The 25717-nt window shown below is 36.8% G+C and overlaps 1 protein-coding gene across 2 annotated transcripts; it reads right to left on the reverse strand.

The window, feature by feature from the left end:
• Window positions 1-8142: 8142 nt before the first annotated feature.
• On the reverse strand, window positions 8143-19499 carry LOC149933632 (glutamine--fructose-6-phosphate aminotransferase [isomerizing] 1-like). 2 transcript variants are annotated; one of them, XM_090155978.1, is made up of 19 exons: window positions 19294-19499; window positions 17315-17422; window positions 17150-17236; window positions 15810-15935; window positions 15671-15729; window positions 15295-15423; window positions 14786-14847; window positions 14640-14719; window positions 14290-14313; window positions 13624-13762; window positions 13493-13563; window positions 12984-13076; window positions 12146-12339; window positions 10804-11082; window positions 9917-10031; window positions 9718-9845; window positions 9312-9464; window positions 8705-8881; window positions 8143-8427 (listed from the first exon to the last, which is right to left on the reverse strand). In XM_090155978.1, the coding sequence occupies exons 1-19, from the start codon at window positions 19298-19300 to the stop codon at window positions 8383-8385; spliced, it is 2076 nt and encodes a 691-aa protein (XP_090012104.1). In that variant the 5' UTR covers window positions 19301-19499; the 3' UTR covers window positions 8143-8382. The 2 variants fall into 2 exon arrangements, with proteins under 2 accessions (XP_090012104.1, XP_090012105.1); XM_090155979.1 differs by lacking the exon at window positions 14290-14313.
• Between the last annotated feature and the right edge of the window lie 6218 nt (window positions 19500-25717).

Raw genomic sequence — 25717 nt, forward strand, 5'->3', positions numbered from 1 at the left:
AAAATTCAAACCCCAGAGAAATCGAAGCAACCTTCTGTTCGAGTTGGTGACACGAAGATGTCCGCTGACGAAAATTCTGACGTTAAATTAAAATCTACCGGATGTAGCTTCGTTACTAGTAGGGAAAACGATTTTAAACGGTACAAATTAATTCACCGAAATGACAAGCTTTTCCGTTGTCTCAGTTGTAATTACTTTACCAAAATAAGTCTCGACTTGAAACGTCACCACAGTATGTGCCATTATGAAAGTCCATTTAGAAATAGCACGTCTTCGAAGCTAGTTGCGAAGCGGAAGTCCAATCTGTTCTCTAATAGAGTAAATAAGGCGACTGCCGAAAAACACAAGATGTGCGATGATAGATACAAACAAATTTCATGTTTGGAATGCGGCTACGTCGCTAGCAAGAGCATCATGAATCGTCACAAAATAATCCACGATGTTAATAGGACCTTTTTCTGTACGAAATGCAAGTACTCTGCCATAAAGGAAATGGATTTAACAAGGCATTTCAGAAAATACCACAGTGGAAGTTCATCTTACAGTGGCATTACGCAGAAACCTGGGAAGCAATCGGCCAAACCGGAAGTCAAACCACAGTCGCAACATGTTTCTGGAAACAGGGCTGGGCGCTGTCTAAGGAATTTCTTAGTAATTGGAAACTGCGACTAACTTTTCGACGTGAAAATAGGAGAAACCAGGTCCGAACTGGTAGATGTTTGGATCAAAATTAACACTAATTATCGTTTCGAATTTTTTTAACCATTTTTTTAGTTACACAAACAGGACTAAACGTCAAATGTTAATTAAAACTACGTGTATTAATAGCAATGAGTTTCATTTTATAGTGGCAACCTATGCTTTAGAAACAAACTGTAAAAGTCTACAGTATTTTATTCAATCATTTCTGATTTTTAATCAATTTTTTTTATACTGGCGTAAACCACAATTGTTTATGTTCAAGTCATGTAATATCATGCCCAAAAATATTTTCTTTTTGTCACTCAAAAACTGTAATTTTATGGTTTTATTCTATATTTTTCATTTGTATAAATGTTATGTAATTGCTAATGTTAATTACTTCCAAAAACATTTTAATTTAGTCATTCACATGTTTTAAAATTATGGAAAGTAAACTGAAAATTTTGTTCAAGTTAAACACAATGTTAATCATGTGTAAATAATTTTTGTACTACTACATTATCAAAAACAACTTTCGTCAAACCTTTCAAAAATATGTTAACTAATTTGAGGGGATCGTTAGTAATGTAAAATTTGTAACCAATAATTTTGAAAATTTTGTAAAACTATTGAACCTCAAACTATTGATTTTAATACTGAAAATGTTGGTATTAATTTCATATGATTTCGATAGTTCATGTTTTTACTATCTCAACCTCAATAAGTTTGAACGTGTTATCCGTTATTTTCGAAGTATGTTTTAGTAAAATTTCTTAAAATTTCAAATTAAACCAGAAACACGATTATATTATATTACTTGTACAATTCTACAACGTCATATCATTTCATAATTTAAACAACTTTTGTAAGCTCTATAACAAACGACAAAAATTTGTTTCTTTGCAAAAACTTAGAAAGCACTTTGTAACCTGTTTTGTAAAATAAATATTTCTTGGTAAAATATTTATGGATATTTTTTGTAAGAATGAACTAGATTCTTGTTTCATTATGTAACAACCGGCACAAACATGGCACCGGACCAGATTAAGAATACGCTACTTGTTTTTCAAAATTTCAGAAGACGGTTTAGTTGTTGCTCTAGCCCCAATAAATAGATAATTTTAAAATTTAATAACAAAATAACAGTTTATTATTTTACAAATCAGCTTCGACCGTCAAATACAAGGTGTTTCCAATACTCGATAGCGTGTCCTTTGGGTTCTAATTAGTCTTAATGAATATGGCACCTACAGTACTTCGTTTCAGAGATATGGGTCACAAAACAGTTGCGCCCAAAACAACAATATTCCAACCTGATATGTCTCGATACCGTTCAAAAACCAGTTGTAAATTTATTTTTGACAAAAATTCTTATGATACTAATATATTTTTTAGATTTAAAGATGCAATTAATATTAAGAACTATTACAATAATTCATAGAAATGAACATTGCCAGCTCGACTACACGAATTGGCTCGTTGAACGAATGCTTCACGAACTCTGGCAAAAATTCCAGGCGTGTTTTGAATTGTCTCACCATTTTCAATTACATGTTGTCACTGGTTCTCAAGGTCGTTCCGCTGTCCCTATCTAGTGGTTTGATGTGGTCACTAGAGCCCATGGGGGGTTCTATACCCGGCGTTCTGGGTCACTGGACCCTAAGGGGTGTTCCATACTCGGCATTCTATAACCTACTGGGGAGGGTAGGGGTGGTTTTGCAGTGGAAGAATAAGTCACTAGTCCTCAGCTGGGCGAGCGAGGGTCTCGGGCAGCCCACGGTGTCGCCTTCTGTTGGGCCATGATGAGGGCGTTTGTTGCTATATGTGGGGCAGTCACGATGGCTGTCTCACTAGCCGAACGTTGTTTCGCAAGCGCACTTTCTGTCCCGGCCTGTTTAGTCTCGTAGGCCGCCATAGTGCTAATGCGGAACGGCGGGGTATAAATACATAGTTCTATGGTCCTCAAGGTCGGCCCTAAATTGGTTAGAGGGTGCAATAACTGGTGGCTTTACGGGGAGTCGGGGTCCGGCTCTTGTAAGCCATAAGGGCGGTGGCGCACTGGGAGATGTTAGCTCTGATCAAATGGTCCTATCTCCACCTCCGACTTCGGTCAGGTCTCCGTATGGTTAGGCTTTTGGATAAGTGGAGTTGATATCTGGTATCACACTGACTTAACAAATTATCTAAGTATAATAACACTAATAAGTAGGAAACTGCCTATTGTTTTATGGTAATTTTCTAATGACACCGTTAATTACTCCTCTCTGACTTAGATCCAAACAGAGTGGTACGTTTTTGTCATTGATGATTAGGTTATAAGAGTAGCAGATTTTAGACACTAGGGTATTATGTTACTTATAATAATGATATTTAATATAGTACCTGTTGGTAGCCTGCTGTGGGGCGGTGGGTCTCCGTATGAGGCGCAGTGGTCCTGTTTCTCGGCCTTTTGGGGCACAACGGGATCTCCGGTGCCAGCTGTGCCGGCTGATGTTTACCGCTGTGTGCCCGTCGTTCCCCTTTAGGAGCTCTCTCCAAAGGGTATGACTCTTTACCTACGTAGGTAGGGTGTAGGCTGAAGTTGCTACAGCATCCACTCTTAATCCCACTGCTGTGTGCGAAGTGGGGATTGGTCGTCCCATTGCTGCACATTCAGCTGGGTTGAGTGGCTTGCGTCGAAGGTGCGACCATCAGTAGTAGGGTACTACTATTCAAGCTGGGTTTGTCACCTGTCTGGGCTTGTGGGCGCTGGCGTAGGGCACTATGATGATAGACCCCCGGTGGTATGGTCTTTGTTACTAGGTACACTGGGCTATAAATTCTGACACACAAGTCTTTCAATTAACCCCATAGAAAAAATTGCACATGTTTAAATCTGCAGATCAGGACAGACCCACAACTGCTCCACCTCGTCCTATCCAGCTCAATGGAACGTAGTATCCAGGTGAGCGCTTACATCGTGACTAAAATGGGCTCGAGCTCCGTCATGCAAAAACCGCATTCTTTGTCTGTTTTCCGTGGGTTATCTTCGAATAAATTATCTTGAAGAAAACGTAAGTAAGTCTAACCATTTAGCCTAGGCGGTAAAATTAGCATCCAACCAAATGGTCGCCGACAATACAACACTAGACGTTTATATTAAAATGCACTTGGTGAGACCTAACACAAGACGCGTGTGGGTTTCTTTGTCTCCACTCGCGGTTGTTATTCAAATTAAATATTCCGTCTCGAAAGAAATTTGTCTCATCCGATGTCAACAGACTACTCGGGAACTGGAAGTCATTATCTACTCTGTTCAATAACGACTAACAAAAGTCATTTCGCAGAAGATAGTCTGCTTCGTTTAAGGCTTGAGCCTTTTAGGAAGGGGTGTGGGTGAAATTGATGCCCACGTAAAATACGCCGACCAATCCGTGTGGTACTTGTCCAAGGATAGTATTCAATTATGGCAAGTACCTACGCTGTTTAAATAATTTTGGCGGAAGTACCAATAATGAATGGTTTTTATATGTATCTGTTCTTCAGTATAGTCTTTATCGTTTCGAGCTCTGTATCGATTCCTTGCTGGTTGTATTCGGCGGCTCTCTTAGTCTACGATGAACGGCCATGAATGTGCGACGAGCTCTTACTTTTCTTGGGGAACTGTTCCTGGTACCATCTTAGAGCTTCAGCGCCCTTTTTTCAAGACTTGTTGCATATCCGCATATTTGGAATTAGTTAAATAAACGATACCATTTACAAAGTTGTATGGAAAGTACGACTTTTAGAAACAGCATCCTATTTTATAACTTCCAAATACTTATTTTTTTCAGTCGGGCTTTTTTTAACTCCTCTAAATTAATTGGAGAATAAATAAATGCCAATACATCTCAAAGTTGTATAAAAAGTATGATTTTTGCGACACAACACTGATTTAATAGATACTTGTAAAGACAAAAAATTTTTTTTTTGACATTTCACTAATCACCTATAAAAACATGATTTCATTCAAACAATTTGGTTGAAGGCACAATATCGTTTGGTACATCTGAGGCAGTTTTGTTTAAGACGGTACTTTTTGAAGGCCCATATCACTGAAAGAAAGCACTGTAACACCCATGATCATTGGGTCTTTTTTTTTAACTAATTAGAGCCCAAAGAACACGCCCTAGAGTTAACGACATACTTATCGGAAACACCCAATATAAACTAAGCTAGATCGTGGTCTAATATTATTACGTTATTAAATTTTAAGCAAAAATAACTAGTTTTTAAGTTAAGTAACATTCTGATAAACTGACAAATGCTATAATTATTCCAGTACCGGATTTACTGAAGGTGGGGCACTAGGCAGAGTTTGGTGGGGACCTATGTCTAGTAGGCCTAGTCCTTAATCCGACACAGAATGATTTTTTTTTAAACATGGACCAATTGGTAAGTGCGCCTGAATGGTGCATGGTATCCTGAGATTGGAAAGCCATCTTGGTGACGTCCAAAAAAACGTTAGTCAAATTAATTTATAATTATGTTGATAGATTTCTTTAGCTTTAAAGCCAATGGTTTCAAAATTACTACAGAGGCAAACTATTGCAAATTCGGAAAAAAATTGACCGAGTGCATTTTGTTTACATACGTCGTTAGGAGTCTGTAGGAAACCGACTAGAGCGGATGGAGGCACAAATTTGATTTTTATATCACGTATCTAGTATACTGTTTGTCTGAAAAAAATTTCCCCGGGGGTGCGGAGGTCTAGTGGCGAGCGTAACGAGCCCTCCACGCGAAGTGAACAAGGTGCTCCCTCAATATAAAATTTGACAAATAGATGGAAAATGCAATTACTCCATGGTTTTTTAATAATCGAACTACATGTTCCTTTAACAGAATTAAAAGTTCGTCAGTACACCAAAAAATTACTTTTAATATTACATTTAAGCCATTGATGATTTAAAACAATATCTTAAATTTGTTAAAAATTAAATATTCCAAAGAATATAGTTACAGTTTAAACCAATCGTATCCACCGCATTTTCTTCGATGCATAAAAGTCCATTGTCCTGCCAAGAATATCAGTTGGAATCTCAGGCCCCTGAATTCTTTTCAGCATACATTGCATCAGGGTTCCGGGTACCATTCTGTTTCTAGATTTATTCAGTACTGATAGATCTTTCCATCGAGGCTTTTGTAATTTGCAATACCCCACGTCAGCTTCGAAAATTTTTACATGGATTATCCTCAACTTTGTAAGTTTCGCGGTCGATCATGAACTTCACAAAAAAATAAGAGGACAGCAGGATACACGCATAGAAAAAATGTTTGGATAACTATATAGAAAAAACGTTTGGATACTACTATATAGAAAAAACGTTTGGATACTACTATATAGAAAAAATGTTTGGATAATTCTAGATAGAAAAAATGTTTGGAAAATACTATATAGAAAAAATGTTTGGAAAATACTATATAGAAAAAATGTCTGGATAATACTATACAGGGTGTTACGGATAAGAGTACCGAAACTTTCCATATGCATTCCATGGGTCTGAGTAAAAAATGTCTAATAAACATGGGTCCTAAAGTGCTTCGTTTCTCAGAGATATGGGCACTCAAAAAACTACCTAAAAAACCCGGACACAGCTTTAAATCTGGCAAACAATATTCTTCCTTGAACCAAATTGTTTTCATTACACTATCAATTGTTTTTTATCATTGAGGCGAAAAACCATAATAACAAGTGGCAAAAGTTCATTAATGTCCTTTAAGAAGTAAAATGAGTTTGAAGACAAATACAAGGCATTTTAATTTATTGATACGATTTAAATAATTAAATTTAAAGATACAAATTTATTGTATTTATCTTAGCCGTCTATCTACAGACTCAAACGCCAGTCGATCTGACACCAGTCTTTTGGGAATCTACTGCTGGTTGAATCTTTGAGCTTCTAACCCATTTTTATCGAGTCCGTCCGTGCAATAAGCGTTCCTAGACCAATGTGCCATATTAGCTACAATATTAGACAATTTTAAAACCATTCCTTAAGATCTTTAATGACATTTGTATCTTAAATTTAATTATTAAAATCGTATCAATAAATTAAAATGGCTTGTATTTGTCTTCAAACTCATTCAACTTCTAAAAGGACATTAATGAACTTTTGCCACTTGTTATTAAAGTTTCTCGCCTCACGGATAAAAACAATTGATAGTGTAATGAAAACAATTTGGTTCAAGGAAGAATATTAATTGCCAGATTTAAGGGTGTGCCCGGTTTTTTGGGGTAGTTATTTATGAGCCCATATCTCTGAAACGAAGCACTTTAGGACCCATGTTTATTAGACATTTTTTACTCAGAGACCCATAGAATGCATATAGAAAGCTTCGGTACTCTTATCCGTAATACCCTGTATAGAAAAAATGTTTGGATAATATTATATAGAAAAAATGTTTGGATAATATTATATAGAAAAATGTTTGAATAATACTAAATAGAAAAAATGTTTGAATAATACTAAATAGAAAAAATGTTTGAATAATACTAAATAGAAAAAATGTTTGAATAATACTAAATAGAAAAAATGTTTGGATAATACTAAATATAAAACATGTTTGGATAATACTATATAGAAAAAAATAAATGAGTCAGAGTAGTTGCATCCGAACAATAGTATTAGTCTCTTCATTTTGCAGTTAAGCAGGAGACACTATCTTATCAGCGGTTGTTAAAATAAACGACGACGGTGGCTTGAACCCGACAGTAGGTAAGAAATGCGATAACAATGTTGTGTTTGGACAATTTTAAAGCAATTTTTTACAACAAAAAAGCTAAAATATTTTCTAATTTACCTTAAATGTGAGCAAGATAGTCTCGAAGCTTCGGGCGTGGCGGTCGACTTCCCCTGCCGGAGATATGCCAGAAAGAAAACGCTGATCTAGTGGGATATTATGAATTTGATACTTTGACATTGGAAAAACCCATTACTCATGATATCCTTTCTCCAAATTCAAATGGTCGGTAATGTTTTAATTTCCTAAATCCAAAATATAAGTAAAGGTCTTTCTATTATCCGAACTTCTATAATTCGTGCCCCACAGGAATGTTTCATGATTATTGCAAAAGGGTAAAGCCGTGACTAATTTGTCATGTTTGGTTGCTTTCATTTTAATATCAGCAATAACGGAATGGAAACTTTGGTGCAATTGAAATAGTTGTTAAATATTTCTACCGGGAATATAATAGTCCGACCACTAGTTGCCAGATTGAATCGGCTTAACCTAGTATATTCGTTGCTCTTCTGTCAAGAAAAATGACCGGATATTAAAGTTAAATATTTTTATTGTAACGTCAAATGACGGAATGATTTCCGCAGATGACGAATTGTTGCGGATACAGTTCATAGGAAAATTAATTAGATTTACTTTGACATACCATTTCAAAAATCGTCTTAATTTTAGAATACTTTAAAAATAAATCCCGAGTATTTTAACTTATAGTAGAATTTGGAATATGTTTTGCTTCAAAAAGAATGAAATGATTTTAAAATATTAAGTTTGGTTATAGTAACCAAATTTAGGTTTTAAAAAATTATGAAGTTGGAATGGTTACCAAATTTTAAAAAATTATTTACTAAAAATGATATTCAGTTTCTCTGGGAGGAAAGTATTACTTTTAAAATGCTTTTAAAAATTAAGGAAATTGATGACGATATTTTAGTATTTCCAAGTTTTTCATTCCACGGTTACAGATTTGGCCAAGTTCCTCGGACAATCAACCTAAGCATACACATAAAATTATTTAATTATGGATGGACTAAAAAAACACTCCCCCATGAAGGAATATATAAATTCTGCTTTCTATACCCTCTTTTTTAGAAACGTTTACTGCGCGCCGCCATTATCGTACAGACAACCAACGAGCAATCCCTCTACCGCAGAAATTTCATCCCCTCAAAACCAGTTTTTTCATCACCCTCCCCGTCGGCCGTAAGGTAATGGCGGTCGATTGGTAAGGCGCGTTTAAGAGCCTATAGCACGCATCACCGGTACTTACATTGCATCCCTTGAGCACCGCGATGTGGTAGGAAAGCAGCTGCAACGGGATGACCGTGAGGATGCCTTGTAGACAGTCCACGGTGTGAGGCACTTCCAAATAGCGGAAAGACAGTTTTTGGGTTTCGCAATCTCCCTTTTCGCCTATGATCACAGGCCGTCCATCTCGCGCAGTCACCTGTTCGAATGTCGCAGATAATACTTTTTAAATAATTTATAACTTGGTTTTAACATTGATGAGCTCAATTCCACCCTGAATACCAAACTGCATAGTAGTACTGATGCTTTAAAGAAAATTCTTGCCAATTCTAAAACAAATTTCACAAGGACAAACACTAGTCTTTTGATTGACTTAAGCGAGATTTCGTACCATGCAGAAATGTTCAGATGGTAAAAAAGGTAATGCAGGTTTATGTTTAAGATGGAAATTAATACATTCATGATAATAGATTAGTACGAGACTTGGGCGATATTTGTGTCACGCCGTTATCAGTCAACTGCATTGAGACCGGCAACCAATTTGAAATTAAATTTAAACATTTGACTAATCCTAGCATAGAAGTGTATTACGCATTTATTTGTGACGTAACAATTAGGGTGAGACCTACCTGTTGAAGGGCGTTCATGCATTTGATGTAAACAGGATCCCGGGTCATGACCATAATGACCGGCATCGCTCGGTCGATCAAGGCTAATGGACCGTGCTTCAGCTCTCCCGCCAAAATTCCTTCAGAATGCATGTACGTCAACTCCTTGATTTTCTACATCACGAAGATAAGGGTTTAATGAATAGAGACATTCGAAGGCAACAAAATTCGCGTTTTTGACACAACTCAGATTGACTTTTAGGGTTAAAAGACTGCAGTACACCAAACCAAAGCCGCTTTCACAACGTCGGCTTAAACCAGTTTTCATAGCAAGTGGCTCGGAATTTCATAAGTCAAAACTGGCATTCAAACCTGACTTAAACAGGTTAAGCACTAGTGTGACCGTAGCTTTAGTGTACTTAATTACCAAGGCTCCTTCGAGGCAGGTGGCGTGATTGTAACCGCGCCCCATCAATAGCAAAGACTTCTGGTCGTGTAATTCTTTAGCCAGCTCCAAGACTTTGCTATCTTGGGCCAGAACTTCCTTTATGTGTTCTGTTGAACACGTTTGAAACGAAAACATTCAGTTAGCTTTTGAATTTAAATAGGGGAGTATAGTTACATACCCGGTAAGTGTTTTAAACCCTGAATTATTTCTCTTCTTCTTGGAACAGTTGAAATTTTATCGTCGCATATTACTAGCGCGAACATCACCAAAGAAATGAATTGACTGGTGTAAGCCTAAAAAAGGAAAACGTATTATACTTTTAAAAATAACTAGCTTTTCATAGCCGATTCACTATTTCGGGGCATTCGAAAAAATATGATTGCCTAGTTGGTCAAGTAAAAAACCGCAATTGTATTACCGATATTTGTTGGTACACGCAACTTTGACCTTACAGACGGTGTGGCAATTGGCCTTCCCTTAATTTTATTACTTGGCACACTCCCCAAAGCACAATAGATTCTTGCGATACAAAATGTTAATTTCATATTGCTGGTAACAATCTTTTTTAATTTTAAAACTCCGATAAAATTAGCCAGAAATAATATAATGTCTCTAGCAACCTGTAAGGTAAGCGAACGAATATTAATCGCATCGTTATATTGCAAACGAGCGTAATTTTCTGCAGGTGGTCGTATAAAAAATTATTATCAGCTAGGCTAATAACCAAGTTAGGTCTAAAACCCATTGAAATCGATTGTTGAATATTTCCGTTCCCTCCGTAACGTGACCAGCCTCCAAAGCTAAATTTTATCGCAGCCCCGTGGATTATTGCCCATCTGCCTATAGAACATGCTTACAAATTATCCTTTGAGGTTTGCAAAGCCACATAGCGGACAACCCGTGAAGCTAATACTGCTTGATATTCGTTCGCTTAGTTTTCAGTTTCATAATATAAAATACCAAGACAAAAAAATCAGGATAGTATAAGAGATTATCGCGTTGGTTGCTACGGGGCTCTTAAGAAATTGAAAAAAGCCAATTGTAAATTTCCATCTTGTAACTGACTTTGGTGCTGGCCACTCCGATTTCGGGTCCGGCGTTGACGTGGACGCCGCAGTGGCTCTCCCGACAAATGCTGCTGCCAACTGTGTTGGTGATTCCGATGATGAGGGCGCCTTTGCGTTTGCAGTAGCGCAAGGCCATCAGCGTGTCCGCCGTTTCTCCGGATTGAGAGATGAAAATGCAGACATCGTCGCGGAAAACTGGAGAATTGCGGTCCAAGAAGTCGCTGGCTAATTCCAACATCACCGGAAGTTCCGTCAGTTCTTCCAAAAGCTGCCGCGTCTAAGAATGATAAATATTTATTAAAATTAAGCTTATGTTATTCGGTAGTATTTCCATAGGCCTCTCCAGGGTCGCTCTACTTAGCGAATAATACTTTCTTGCGATGTTCGTTACAGTTGGCGTTAAACTATTTTTATTATTAATTCTTAGAACTCCAACCAGTGTATACGTTATTGGTATTTGAAGTAATTTCAACGTTTTAGTTGCATACTCCAGAACTTGGGTTATTTAGAAGGTCGACACCGGGCGAGTACTACAGTAAGTATATAGCCATTAAATTATGATTATATCAGAGCTCTACGTCTGGAGTGACATAGAATTAGGCCATACCCAAAACGATAAGTGCCTCAAACGGGTAAAATATGCAACCTTATAATAAAAAAGTATCAAGATTTGGTCCTACGCTTCGTTCCTTGCTCGAAAATCTAGAATAACCAAACATTTTAGCTAGAAATGGCTCAGCTGTACTGTCCATTTTCAAATGTGATCTAATAAATATAGTTTTAGCAGTAAATCAAGTTGAACTCCTGCGTTTACGAGAGCATGTTACATCAAGATAGATTCAAATTTGAGCAGGTGCATGCCGGCGCGAGGCACGCTTGTTCAAAATTGAAAAAAGGGGTCGGTGAATTGCGGTGTCACCGACTCGTTTCATATCCGTCCCATTTCGGATTTAAATCTAATTAAAAGACGCTCTGACTTGTTCATTTTCGTATTATTTCCACTGGCTGTCATTCGTTTTCTCACGCACACTCAGTATTGCTTTTGAACTATTGGTAGCACTAATAGAAATGGTTAATTTTACATATTCGCAGGAATAATCATTTTTCATTTACACAGAGAAGCTCATTAACTGCTCGATTTACGTCTGCTTAGAAGAAAATTCAGCAGTTTACGAGCTTTCCACGTTGGCCGTTATGAGGCTCTATGTAAACTGAAAAGTCTAATTGCTATGTGCTTTCGCTTCCAACGCTATACTTTACTCGATGAAGCAAGTCTGCATGGGCAGTTAAATACTCCCACCTCGATATACTTCCGTCGCGTTGAATCTGATGAAACTTACGGCAATGGCGCTGTGGTAGCTGGTTCCGCAAGCAATCAGTCTAAGCCGGCGACATCGCTTGATTTCGTCGAGATAATCTGCGACCCCGCCCAAGACAACCGTGTTCTTGTCAAAATTAACGCGACCTCGCATGGTATTGACCACGGAGTCGGGCTGCTCGAAAATCTCCTTCTGCATGAACGAACTGTAACTTCCTGAAAAGAATATTAATTATTTATATAAATGTTTTCAGATTTCTCGGACAACCTAGGAATTTATCGCTCTTTGTTGTCAGAATGCCTACCAGCATTCGTCTGTCAGTTCATTATCTTCCAAGTGTGATATATTAAGTCTTTAGTCCCAATACCCGATCTTTTTTTTAGTACTAAGATTTTCAATTGCGTATTTTTATCGCTAGATGCACCTTTTTTTGGTTAATTCCAACCACAGCTATCAGCAATTACTTGCTCTACCTAAAACACTTATAGTAGCATAAGTAGATTATGTAGCAAGTTACGTCGATAAAACGGATGATTATAAATTCGTGTCAAGGGGTTTTAGTACTAAATTTGAATGTACATTTAGAAGAAGTGCTATTGATACTTTCAAGTGAAACTTAGCTGGCTTCGTTACCTGGCAGTTACACGCAGCCAGTTTTTAGTGGATGTACCAACTTCCTAATTGGTTCGATGATTTAGGTCTCATCAGTGGCGTAACTAGGAACTCCGCCCCCCCCCCCTGCGAAAAACGACTGAGCCCTTTCAAATAGCACCGATTTCAATCATAAAATAGGGGCCCCCCGCACCGTGGGGGAGCTATTGACGCCACTGGGTCACATTCAAACGACAAATTTTCTCACCTTTCATGATTTCTTGGATTTCCATTTTGAGAGTCATAATTTCTCGAGACGACGATCCATCCAGGGTACGTTTCACGCGATGAATGCTCAATCCTACACAATAATTGATTTTACAAAAAATTTAAAATAGGATTTAATTGGTCAGTTTATTAAGTGATATAATAGTATGCGCCATTTTCCATTTTGGCCTCTAATTTAAAACCTAAATGAGCGACTAGTCAACAGCTTCTCACCAAGGTTCGACAAAATATTAGACGAATCAGTTAAACGTATGGGCACAGATCAGAAATATTTTTAAAACAATAATCAGCTAGTATGCGTAATAAGTCAATGTTCTTTGTATTAATTAATACGAAGACTTAAATTTCTCAGCAGCGCTAAATATGCAAACCTTCAGCCCAGTTGCAATTTCACCGAAGTGAAATCCTGAAGTATTCGTAATAATATTGTACGTCCCTGTATTCATAATTTGAAGAAAGTCCCGAGTAATGAGCTAATTGCACACTTACGTCCGTCTTCAACGGATGCCACATCGTCATCTTCCAAAAACATGACTCTGTTCGTATGTTCGATGACGGCACTGCGTGAGAAACGTTTATTACGGTATTTAGAACAAAGTAAGGTATTATATTTTTCTTACCTAGCATCCGAGGCAAAGAAATACTCAACCTGTTTTTCTTCACCCAATGGACAGAAATCAATCGTGGAGTCCGTCCTTTGGTAAGCAGATCCTTGCACAGATGTCAGGCCGATTAGCTGCGACTGTCCATGTCTCTGATCTGACAAAATAAAAATTATTATTATTCCAAGTCAAAAATGATTCTTTGTTAGCAAATTAGTAAAACAAGAGGTTTGTAATATACCTCTTACGAGATATTTAGACACCTAGGCTAGACTTATTTCACCGGCTCCAAGCGGATTCTAATGGGCCTTAAACATAACGGTGTCTATTGCCTAGCTATGTAAAACTTAAAGATAACACTGCCTATAAACTTTATTTCTTTCTTCTGAAACGTATTTTTAACCACGTATTATATGCTCTTGATAATACTTAAATTTAACTGTACGTAATTCGATTTGTGGCAATTATTTTTTAAAAAATCGTTTAAAATTATTTTTAAATTGAGGTAGTAACGCTTACAATTGATAAATTGAAAATGATTATGCTCATTACAATAGCAAACAACAAACAAATTTTAAAAGGTATGCTTAATACAACAGCTTTATTAAATAACCAGCAGGTTGTGGATTGATATTGGACTAAAATTTGTCGAATGCTCAAAAAAATTAAGGAAAAGATGAATACCTTCTGCAGATTTGATGTCGGAGTCTGTAGAAATACCAGGAAAGCGAAATGACAAATGAGAAGAAATATATTAGCAATCGAACCGTAAAATATGATCAGTCTATGACTTCATAAGTATGACCTTTCCAATTCTTAGAGCTATACACAACACAAGAGTAAAGAGCTTCATAATTTTTTTATGATCATAAACTCTGGCGTCAAAGAAGCCTTTGAGAACTCCTTGCTACAGTTTAATATTCTTATAGAGATCATGTCACTACGTGAATAGCGCTCAGTAAAATATTTTCCACAAGAGACATACTTACGCATCAATGTACTTTTGGTATACTCTAATGTTTTTATGAAATTACCATTGCTGAATACAACGGGAATGTAATTAGCTGCAAGTTGGTTTTTGCTTTTGATGCCAATTAGAAGTGGACTTCCGCTCCTAATTAAAAGATTAACGTCAAGCATTTCGCCGATATTGCATAGAATTAAGGAGCACTAATCTGACCTGGTGGCGACGCATTGTCCCGGGAACTTCGTGCTTTTGAAGACCAAGGCGAAGGCTCCTTCCTAAAAATTAAATAAATTTAACTTCTGTTGTAGTTTTATTAAAAAATATTTGATTTAAATAACATTTAAGGGTGACAATAATGGGAATATATCGAGATTCAAACTTCACATTATTTTTTTCTTATAGAGCATTATTACTCAAGTTTAACCCTAAACCCTATTTGGTTCCGAGTTTCGAGTTTTTGTCTGCTCGAAGACCTATCGGTACGAGCTATTAGTAAGTTTTTAAATTTCTTCAAATTTGTTTAGGGTTTAGCTTTATTATCCCTTTTCATTATGGACTTATCTACTTATTCGCCAATTTTATCATCCTTTACCTAAGAATGCTACGACCATCTCTATATTGAGCAGAGCGCGCTTCACTATGGGTAATTACGTGTCGCAAATAGTTCTTAGATATCAATCCTTTTCGCGTTCCCATGCTATCTAAAGCGGTGGTACACTAACCAATTGTTGAATGACTTGCTCCACCAATTCCCGGAATGACGAGTCGGGGTGACAGTCTCCGATGTGCTTCATCAACTTGGCGATGACTTCGGTGTCAGTCTCTGACTCAAATTCGAATCCTTTGAGTATCTATCAAGAAGACATAAATAACGAGATTATTAATTATTACACATTTTATAAAAAGTTATAATTATGTCTTCAACCCTGTCTTTTTTATAAAACGACAACGCGTCCGAACTTCTACTTCCAGTTTACGGCCTAGAGTAGTTAGTGTAAAATTAGAACGCGAATAATTTGGAAAATCGTAAAAAGGGTAAATTTTTGTTCGGGTGAAAACTAATAATTTTTGCTTTCTGATAGACTATATGAAACGTACCAAAAATTGCTTAATATCCTTGTAGTTCGTGATGATACCATTGTGAACAACTACGAATTCTAAAAATGAAACAAAAACCACCAATTGTGATCAGGATTAATGGTTTGTTAAACTGAGGGTGCATCGAGGGATAACTGACCGTTCGTGGTGTCCGACCTGTGCGGGTGACTATTGTACTCGTGCGGAGCGCCGTGAGTGGCCCAACGAGTATGCGCGATTCCCACGTGGATGTCGTAAGCCCGATCCAAGTTACTACTCAAATCACCTGCAAATGACAAATTAACATATTAAAATATCTTGATAACGTTGAATAACTGTTCAAATCTGAAAGAAATAATTTGTCGCTACTTCCACAGTCAAATTGCCACATTGCGATACCAAAAATGAAAAGAAGCACGCATTTCGGTCTACTTTGGGATAGTGATTAAGCCAGCCCTCAAATACGAGTGAAGAAACTTTTAGGGTTGTAAACTTGGCTTAATTGTGAAAAATCTATATTTCTACAAGTTCTCGCCACACGAGGGGTAGATTAAAATAGCGATGTTGAAATGATGCTCCATCACTATGGCTTAGTTTTCCCCGGCAAGAGAAAAGGACAAGGCGTGTGCTTCAATAACTAGAAGGCGCCAATAATCATTTTGCCTGTTCCCCCAAATCACTGGATAAAAGTACCCTCTGTGAACTACAGCTCCCCGCAAAATCCACCCTGAAAAAAAAAGCTGCGAAATAGAAGCGAGGGGAAGTCGGCCCGCTGCCCCTATGGTCGGCACACCCTTACTATCAGTCCGAAATGGATCTTGGTCCGCTGCCAAAACTAAAATTTACTTTTAGATCTCAAGGGTAAGGGTGCAAAACGGTAAGTGGCTTTTAGGTCAAAAGGGGGCGCAATGTTTTGAAATCATTCTAAATTAGATCCTGGATAAGCCCTTGAGGAAGTTCTACGATGGATGAACAAATGTTACTTGGTCGAACATCTGTAGTAACATCTTCCTAATTCCCACAGTCCCACTCCGTAAGCCAGGAGGTAAATCTCCCGTCATAGGACAGTAGAGTGCATATTTGCTTGTCTTAAACGGGTATTTGAAAATAAAGTACTACCCCCCCCCCAATTACTAAGACCAATTTTCGAATTTAAATGGTTATCACCTATTACCACTCCTACCACCTAAATCCCCTTCTTCACAAGTGTGCCATGGCACAGCCCCCCGCCCCCCTCCCCAATGTGAAATTGGCATTATTAATGAAGGCACTGGTTCACAAATGTTGTCCCGCAATTTCCAGACACTTGTCGGCCAGTAAAATTAGGCTTGCCTAAATAGTTAACGAACTGCAGGTTTCGTCTGCTAAGTAGGCGATAAATCACAAAACAAAATTTAGCAGATAAATCTAGCATTTTAAGAGCTTATCTCTATGACCATTACGTGCCTCTATGTCAACTGAAAAGGCGAATACCATTTTTAAAAAGCATAACGTACTTACAAGAAATCGCGTCTTTGAGAGCACTGACTTTGCCCGTGCGTTTGATAATATTAATCTTGGAACCTTCGTCTCCATCCACAGCGACACCTTTAAGTGGCAACGCAAAGTGATAGAATTCGGTTTCTTTCTATAGAGATGCGCTGTTTTCAAAAGGTAAATAATTACCAGCGGAGTCGTATCCTCTGTATTCCAGCCGTTGCAATCCGTTGATCAGACATTTAAGAATTTCTTGCCTCGATCGAGGCTCCAGGTAGTTGAGGTAGGCAAAAATTCCTGGAAGACATGGTTCCCAATTAATTGTAACAGCTGCGCGCTAAATAAACGCTTCTACACTTCAGCATAAAACAAAATACCACAAAAATCTGCCAGGCCGGTTTAGCTACATATTCTGCAGTGTAATATCACTTCGTAGCTTTGACTATAGCCGTCATTTAGTAAGAGTTTTTTTCTTTAAGCGAAAAGTCAGGGAGACTAAAATCACCGAATACTAAGGGTCTATGAGAGCCTATCACGAATTTTAAATATTATTTAACTGATTACTAAGGGTCTATGAGAAACTATCAACAACTTTAAATATTATCAAAATGATAAATATAGTTTATTAACAATGAAATACCAGTCTATTTTAATAAATTTGTTTATTATTAAATAACGAATTATCAGAAGATCACGATGTATTAATAATCGTATTAAATAAATAAATTTGATGTTAAGGTATTTTATTAAACGCATCTAAGTTATTTATAAAAGTAATTTAAAAATAATTTCTTTGCTACGTAATTTCTGAACGGCCGCTTTTTCAATTAAACATAAGAAATTAAACTACGTATACAGTGTTATACACTTTCATAATTACAACAGAAACAATGAATGTTGGTACGATAAAATCTTCACGTAACGCTGTATAGGACGCTTCCACCAATGAATATTACCATGAAGGAAAGAATCCTGGAGGTTGCACTCACAATTGTCAGTCTTTAATCTATAAAAATATTTCATAGCGTCCCCTGGGTATCGAAGTGTCATTTCAACGTAGAATTTTTTTTTCAATTATGAAGGTTTTACAAAAGGTGCAGTTTAAATAAGCCTACGTCTTGCAGTTCAATATTTGGTACATAACTATATTGATATTAATTTAGGACACCTTGACCACTTAGTTTCTTTTCACCATGGTGTTAAGTACGGAAACTTATATTACAGATTATCCTGCGCCGTATTAGTAATCTACCACTATTAATTAAGCAACTGTGAACCTGATACAGCGGGTGTCGTACCCACTTATCAGGGCCGGATTAAGACTTTATGGGGCCCTAGGCCCAAGTTAATTTTGGTGCCCCCCTTTCAATATCGAGCGAAGCGAGCTAGGCGCTTCCTCATTTTATAATTGAGAAATGGAAGGAAAATTCATTTTGCTGCCAGATTTAGTATGTCGTCAGACGTCAGGGGCTAGACGGCAGTCCGTCAGAGAATGTGACAATCAAACGTTTTTGGTTCATAGGGGTGGACGCATTTACTAAAATAACTCCGGAAAATATTTTGTGAAAAGCAAATGATTAAAGTTTTGTACATTTATTTTTTTCGAACGTTCTTGGTGCCCTTTGTAGGCTTGGTGCCCTAGGCCCAGGCCTATTCGGCCTATTGGTTAATCCGGCCCTGCCACTAATGATTAGCACAGCGAGAGGTTACTACATGTATGCTATTCTAAATAGTTTGGGCACTACATCCGTGACACGATACTTTGCATAAACTGTTTAAATGCTTAGAAATTAAAACGCACATTCGTACAAACCCTTTATTTTGTAAAACCAGTATTTGCGCAGTAAAAAACCAAATAAAGGACCTATTAAAATATTTTTATTCCGAGTCTCAAGATCTTTTCCCTACCTCGCTTTCCTATTTTTAACTTTAAGCAAACACGTGCTTTTAATTTAAAATTAAGAAATAAAATATGATGATATGGAAAAAATTTAAACCGCGACTTTCCAATTACAGTTCTGATTTTCAATACCTTTTCGTATTTTATAAAATTAGCAAGTTGTTGTAATATATTACAGTTGGTTCGTCTTTTAGTTGAAGGTTGTATAAACTAGGGAATCTTAGTTTCAGCTAAACCGTAGTTAATAATATATCAAAATTAAACTTACCACACATTTTATAATTGATAGTAATCTAGCTTGACTCCCGATATACGATAAGTAACAGTATTGAAGAACAAACTGGCCCGAGGCTTTATCAACGACTATTGATCAAAGGGTAAACCGTACGAGATGTCGAGAACGATCTAACTTAAAAGCAGCGTGTGCTTTCCTTTATAAAATTTTTAACCGTTTAATCTTCGACCCCGTGTCCAGCCAATGTTCAAAGGTAATTCAAACACCTATTACTGAATCTCAAAAAAAGTGTTTACAATTTGATCTTTTTAATCGATTAACTAGTGTTTAAAATTCTGGAGCAAAAATTAAGCGCGTAATCATTTAGAACCGTTGTAAAAATCAATATGCATAATAGCCGTTATAAAAAATATACTAAGCGTTAAAATTTATTTAAAATCTAATTGATAAATTTTTTTACCAAGCGTTATAAAGAAAATAATCAATAGTTTATTTTATAAAATGTCTTTACGCTTGCCCAACTTGTTGAAATGATGCCCTGGAATAGTTCAGCCAATGCCTAAGAATGAGTTCATAAACTCTTTAGTGGGAGAGAAAACGGATACAAATATCTAATAAATATAAATAACTTATAAATTAAATAAATAAATATATAAACTAAGCGTTAATAAAATTTAAATAAATCTACTAACTATTATAAGCAAATACGTGTAGATAATGCTAAACAACTGTGGGAATATCGTCGTTTCTAATAAACTATTTCTCATCAACCCCCTTAACCCTTGCCCAAAAAATTGATTAAAAATGAAACTACAGTGAGAGAGTAATCTAAAACTCGCCAGTGCTTACATTTTATCTATACAGTCTATAATATATTGGATACTTGTTTACATGTATAGTTTCATAAAAGAAAGTTGTTCTTCGTCATATTTTATGTATTCATTACTTGAAATAAGTTTTGAAATTATAATTTCTAATTGGAATTTTTGATCTAAACCTAATGGTTCTCGAGATAATTTTAGTATGACCTTGAAGACATGGTTCAAGGTCATACAATTTTCCGAATATTAAGATCTCCTACCATGATGCGATTATCTAGAAAATTTCGATAATGTAGCACGACTTGTTTTGGAGTTATTAGCGCTGTCTTGCAATTTTCTCTTTTACGACCTTTTTGATTTTGGTAAAATTTTTCTCGACTTACTATTGGTCGAATCCGGACATTTTTATAATTGGAACCAACTTTCTAACACTTACGGTTCTCGAAATAGTTATTGGATGTCTTCAAGGTCATCGAAATTTTCAAAGTAGGTTTCTCCCTACACACTCTATGCGACCTTAAAATTTCCAATTCGCACCTAAAAGAGTTTTGGAGATATTCGCCCTATTCCATATTTTAGTGGGCAACCTGTATAATATTGTTACTTAATTTTACATGGTATTCTTCGTAAATTAATACGTTTCGCATAGACGTTTCCGAAAGTCAGGGCTATAAAATTTGGTTCCTTTCCCCCAAATCTGGGGCATACTCACTTCTGCTACCTCCTAGCTTGGTCTGTTCCGCAGTCGTTCCTCCCTTTCTTAAAGGTCAAGCTTTAACCAGTTAGATAGCCCTATAGCCCATTATGGCGAAAACCGCATCAAAAAATATTGAGTGGTTAATTTTCAATAAAATAAAGAAATTTCAGGAAATCGAAAAGCGCCCGTCCGCCGCGACACCTGGTGAGAATTCGGTGAGACAGCAGAAGAACGTAAAAGCGCGCGCTGCTGAAGACGCAAAAAATATGTTTTGCACGCGCGGCCCGTTCCAGTTATAAGAGACGTAAGCCTAAATTGCGCGATTTTAAAAGTTAGGATAGTTCGCAAATCGCTCATACGGGGTTAGGGGCGCTGGAGGTAGCCCCTAAGATGGCGGCGAAAATTCAAACCCAAACACCTGGCGTTATTTTTCGTTTCAACTTTTTGGGCCTAAAGCTATTTTTTTAAGACAAAAAAGATACGTGTTAGTATATTGAACGTCTTGTTAATCTTTTGATACGGAAATAAGGCCATATTTGGAAAAGCTTGGCCGTTCCCCTTTAAGGAAAGACGACGGAACAAACAATGAGCCTAGGTGGATGGCTAGTATTTTTTCTACAATAGGGTACATGATGATGGAATAGAAATCACGATCTGCAGTCCTATGAGCTTTTTATTATAATTGCTTTAGCCTCGTCTAAGCACTTTTCATTTTTTCGTGTACCACGGCTTAACGGAAAAATACCTAGAGAATGCTCCATCCGTCGTAAGTTCGTAACTATTGCAACCTTTCGGATTATATTTCCCAAACAACGCGTATCGTATCGGTTGGGATAACGAATAAGGTCTAGAAAATATTCCTACCCTTGATCAAAGATATTAATTCACCTTATCGTGGGGTGAATTAAATCTGAGAGAGGGGGTTACATAAGAAGGGAAAGAGGATAGATTCGAATTCAGAATGAAAACCCTTTGTCTATAATCAATCACAAAAATCTTTATTTAACACTTATTTATAAAACACTAGATACAAAATGAACAAAATGGGGGAAATGATTATCATCCTTTTGATAGCGAGGGGTCCAGGGGAATAATTCTACTTTACTCTCGTGATGGTTAAGCCACCACGACTATATTTTTAATTAATATAATTCAACAATACACTACTTGACCATATATTCATGAAAATTTTATCTCTTACGGTTTTCCATGGGATCAGTTCCTGAATCTGTAAATTCAGGCGCCCTATGGCTCTAAGGAAGCGGATTACGCCAGTCACACACACGCGCTTTCTTGGAGGGGTTCGATGGGGGCTTCTTGTTTCGCGGTGACAGTTCCAAACTGTCAAATCGTCTCGCTTACGGCACTGATGCCAGGATTAGGGTAACTAACGATTACGGTACGGATGTCCGGATGACGACGACGACGACGAACTTCTTACAAGCGGTTGTAGGTACTTCGGGTTTCGATCTGAAACATTTATTTCGGCGAGGGAATCGGTCTCATTCATCTGGCTTTCTTCTCTCGGAATGGCTAGATAATTGGTGATCACCAGGTGATTTGAGGGTGGCGAGGACATTACGCTTCCCAGATTCATGGCCATTTGGATTATGCTCTTCTGATTCAAATGCCCTGGATGGATGTCATCTGGCGAGAGGGATTCAACGAGGGTTAAGGTGGATATGAGCGCGACTTCACAGCGCATTCTTTTGTATTTATTCCGAGAATCAGGATTCTGCCTTTTTGGGGATCTGTCTCAAGCTGGTTTGGTTCCGGGTATTGTGGAGCGGAGTTGAAATAAAAACAAATGGTGCCCTCATTTTTTATGTGAATGATTGGTGCACTTAAGACTGGTGTCCCGTGATGCTCCGGATGACGTATTCTGATCTAGGGAATTTCGCTCGTGATTGCGGGGGGGTTCCAGAGGATCTCGGGGTTACTTTTAGTTTCGTTTCTGACGCCTGTGAACATGAAAATGGTTTCATGGGATCTCTGTAAGCTGAGGGAATGTTTCTGGTTTTGTCTTTGTCTAACTCATAGCTCGGAAAAGTTTTGGACAAATCTGGGCTTGTGAAGGGAGAGGAATGTATTGCAACACGGTCTAGTGACAAAGAGAAAAACACTTTTGATTAGCGAGGGATTTGATTTTAGCCCTGCTGCAGGCAGGGATTTAGTTTTTAATTTATTTTGAAAGAATGGTTTAGTTAATTAGCTTAATTTTATTTTTTATAGCGGGGGTAAGTCAAATTCTATTATCTGTATAACCTATTTTTAATTTGTATGTGACATTTAAAAGTTATTTAAGTTTCTAGTTAATGTTAATTAAATATTATTTAACAACGGGGATTATTTTTAATAATTAAATCTTTAAATGTTAAGTCATTAAGCATATGGGTTTTTAGGAATAATCAAGAATACTATCAATAAATAGCTAAATAAGTATCAAAAACGGTCAATATTGCGGGGGGGGGGAAATGTAATGGCAAAAGTAAACAACACAATAAAATTTAAGTATGCGGGGAAAGATGAACCTGAAGGGTTACACTATACTCACCAAACCGACCCGCCAAACATTCTTGGCGTAGCTTTTTAAACCATTCGCGTTAAATCTGGGTTTACACCAATATTTCCCGTAATCCAATATATTTTTAGTGATATTATTGAATAAAAGTCATTTACTATGAATTAAATGGACGCTTCAATAAAAGATACTCGGTTTTTACTCCCCTCTCCAAATTCATCTGGGAAGGAACTATTTCCGGTCGGTCGGTTAAACGGTTAGAATGGCTAGCCAAAAAGTCATATTTAAGCCAATTGGAGACGCGTTTTTGCCCTCATGAGAATTTTGCGTCAGATAAGAAATGCGTCGGCTCTCATACGAATGTTAATTTTCGATAATATATTTTAAGGTAAACTATATAATGTTACTAAAACTAAGTATTAGAAGATAATATTATTATTATTATCATCCTCGTATGGTACAAATAATGAAAATTATACGGAATATTTTTATATTACCGGGCAATTTTAAGGCTTCTCATGGAGACAGAGTTAATTCATTTCGTATAAAATTATCTTTCGGAAAAAGTTGAAAACTAATTTCTTTAGAACTAAACGTATTACTTTTGCAGTACGGTATGCAACAAGTGTTTCCTTTTAACCAGGTAACGTTTTTTGGCATGTTAAGGCTTTTCAAAAAACCGATGTTATGTTCGAGAAAAGTTTCCAGCTTTCTAATATTTCAACAAGCACTATATAAATAGTAACTTATGAGTCCTGGCTGTCGGAAATATTACTTCTAGGCAATTTCTGGGAAGATGTTTTATTTAAGCGCCTATTAGACAGTTGATGGTGAAAAATATTTTCCATGAAGTTGGCAATTTTTAGGCTTTAAGTTGGCAAAAATTGAATCCCCCCCTCAAATGTTTCAAGGTCATCGTAAGTTACAAATTTTGAACTCCCCACTCAGTTTACAGTGTCACGACAATTTTGATCCATTAGATCCGGTAGTTTTCGATTTATAAGCCCTTAAATGTGGCCTTGATTAGAATACCACACACGACCATATGGTTTTTGGTCTAATATTTATCGGCTTCCCATTGGTCAAATTAGATCGGGTCAAAACTGTTTAGATTTAAAATTAAACGTAGAACACATTTATAATTGATACCATTCTTCTAATCCTAATGGTTCTCGAGATAAAATTTGAATGACCTTGAAGACATGGTTCAAGGTCATTGAAATTTTCATTGTCCAATGTCCCCCTGCACCCTCTATGTAACCTGCAAATTTCAAATTCTTACATAAAACAAATTTTGAGTAATTGGCTCTGTATCGTTTTTTAGTTAACACCCTGTATTTGCATACAGCTGGAAACGCGACAAAACGAAATAGATCTACATGTAGGAGTAACATCAAGTCAAACCTTACTAAGGTTTAGTAACGGAAAATGAACCCGCATGGTTTTTTTTAATTCCCTTGCTTCTATTTTGCGGGGTTTACTGCAGAGGCCTGAAATCGTAATTATCAGAACTTTAATCTTAATATTTTCGGACTTTTTTTCTTAGAAATTGTTTTATTAAAAGTGGTATTAAAAAGCAATTATTTTTCTACTTAAAGGGACACAAAATAGTTTGAGGTTGGAGCTACATAATCACGTGAAGTTAAAATATTTGAAGTTAAAGCACTTACATTTAACCCCGTAGAACCACCTATGGTATACGGCTAGTGTTATTTTCCTTTACTATTGAAACTAATCAAAAATTGCAAAAAGAGTTATTTGACCAAATAAAACTCTTTGTATATATTTAAAAGTAAAAAGGTTTTAAAAATATGGTTACTTCGTGGAAATGTTTTAAATATATTTCATTTGAAATATACCGGAGTTTTCATGCCCTGGTGGTAATTCTGTAAGCTTTATGAAAGAAAGTAAGTTAATATTTTTTACACAGTAAAGTGTTTTGGTTTTTTCAGTTTAAATATCTAATTTTATCGTTTCATTATCAGAAATAAAGTGTTCATTGTAGAAAAATTCCAGACATCCGTTAATAAGACAAGGCATTTGGTGGCTTACATGTTTCTTATATTCTAAGGCTACTTCCTCCTCTCTCTCTCTCTCTCTCTCTCTAGAAAACTGGTCCTAAAAGCGAGATTAAGTGGTCACTTTACAACTTCAAACGCGGAGCTGGAAAACCCCGTAGAGATATCTTCTTCATTTGTTCATTTACAGAGACGTTAAAGCCGTGTATCCAAATTACAACGAGCCGATAAATAACTTTCGTAAAAGATCGATTTCGTTCATTAGTCGAAGACGCTCGACGTTCGCGTTTTACGAGTAGTAATTTTGCTTATTGTCACGTTCGTATACCACTACGTTCGCAAATGTATAACTTTTACTTTCGATATTTGTCATTCGGATGATATCTCGAAACTTGAGTAA

Source organism: Leiobunum rupestre, chromosome 8 (genome assembly GCF_980474605.1).
Source record: "Leiobunum rupestre chromosome 8, qqLeiRupe1.1.hap1, whole genome shotgun sequence".
NCBI classification, from domain to species: Eukaryota; Metazoa; Arthropoda; class Arachnida; order Opiliones; family Sclerosomatidae; genus Leiobunum; species Leiobunum rupestre.

Bases quoted from the DNA above. Each gene is read 5' to 3' on its own strand.
- LOC149933632 (XM_090155978.1), bottom strand. The intron at 13,077-13,492 runs GTAAGTGTGCAA...ATTATTGTGTAG, and splicing joins GGCATCCGTTGAAGACGGAC to GATTGAGCATTCATCGCGTG. The intron at 9,846-9,916 runs GTATGTAACTAT...CGTGTTCAACAG, and splicing joins GGGTTTAAAACACTTACCGG to AACACATAAAGGAAGTTCTG.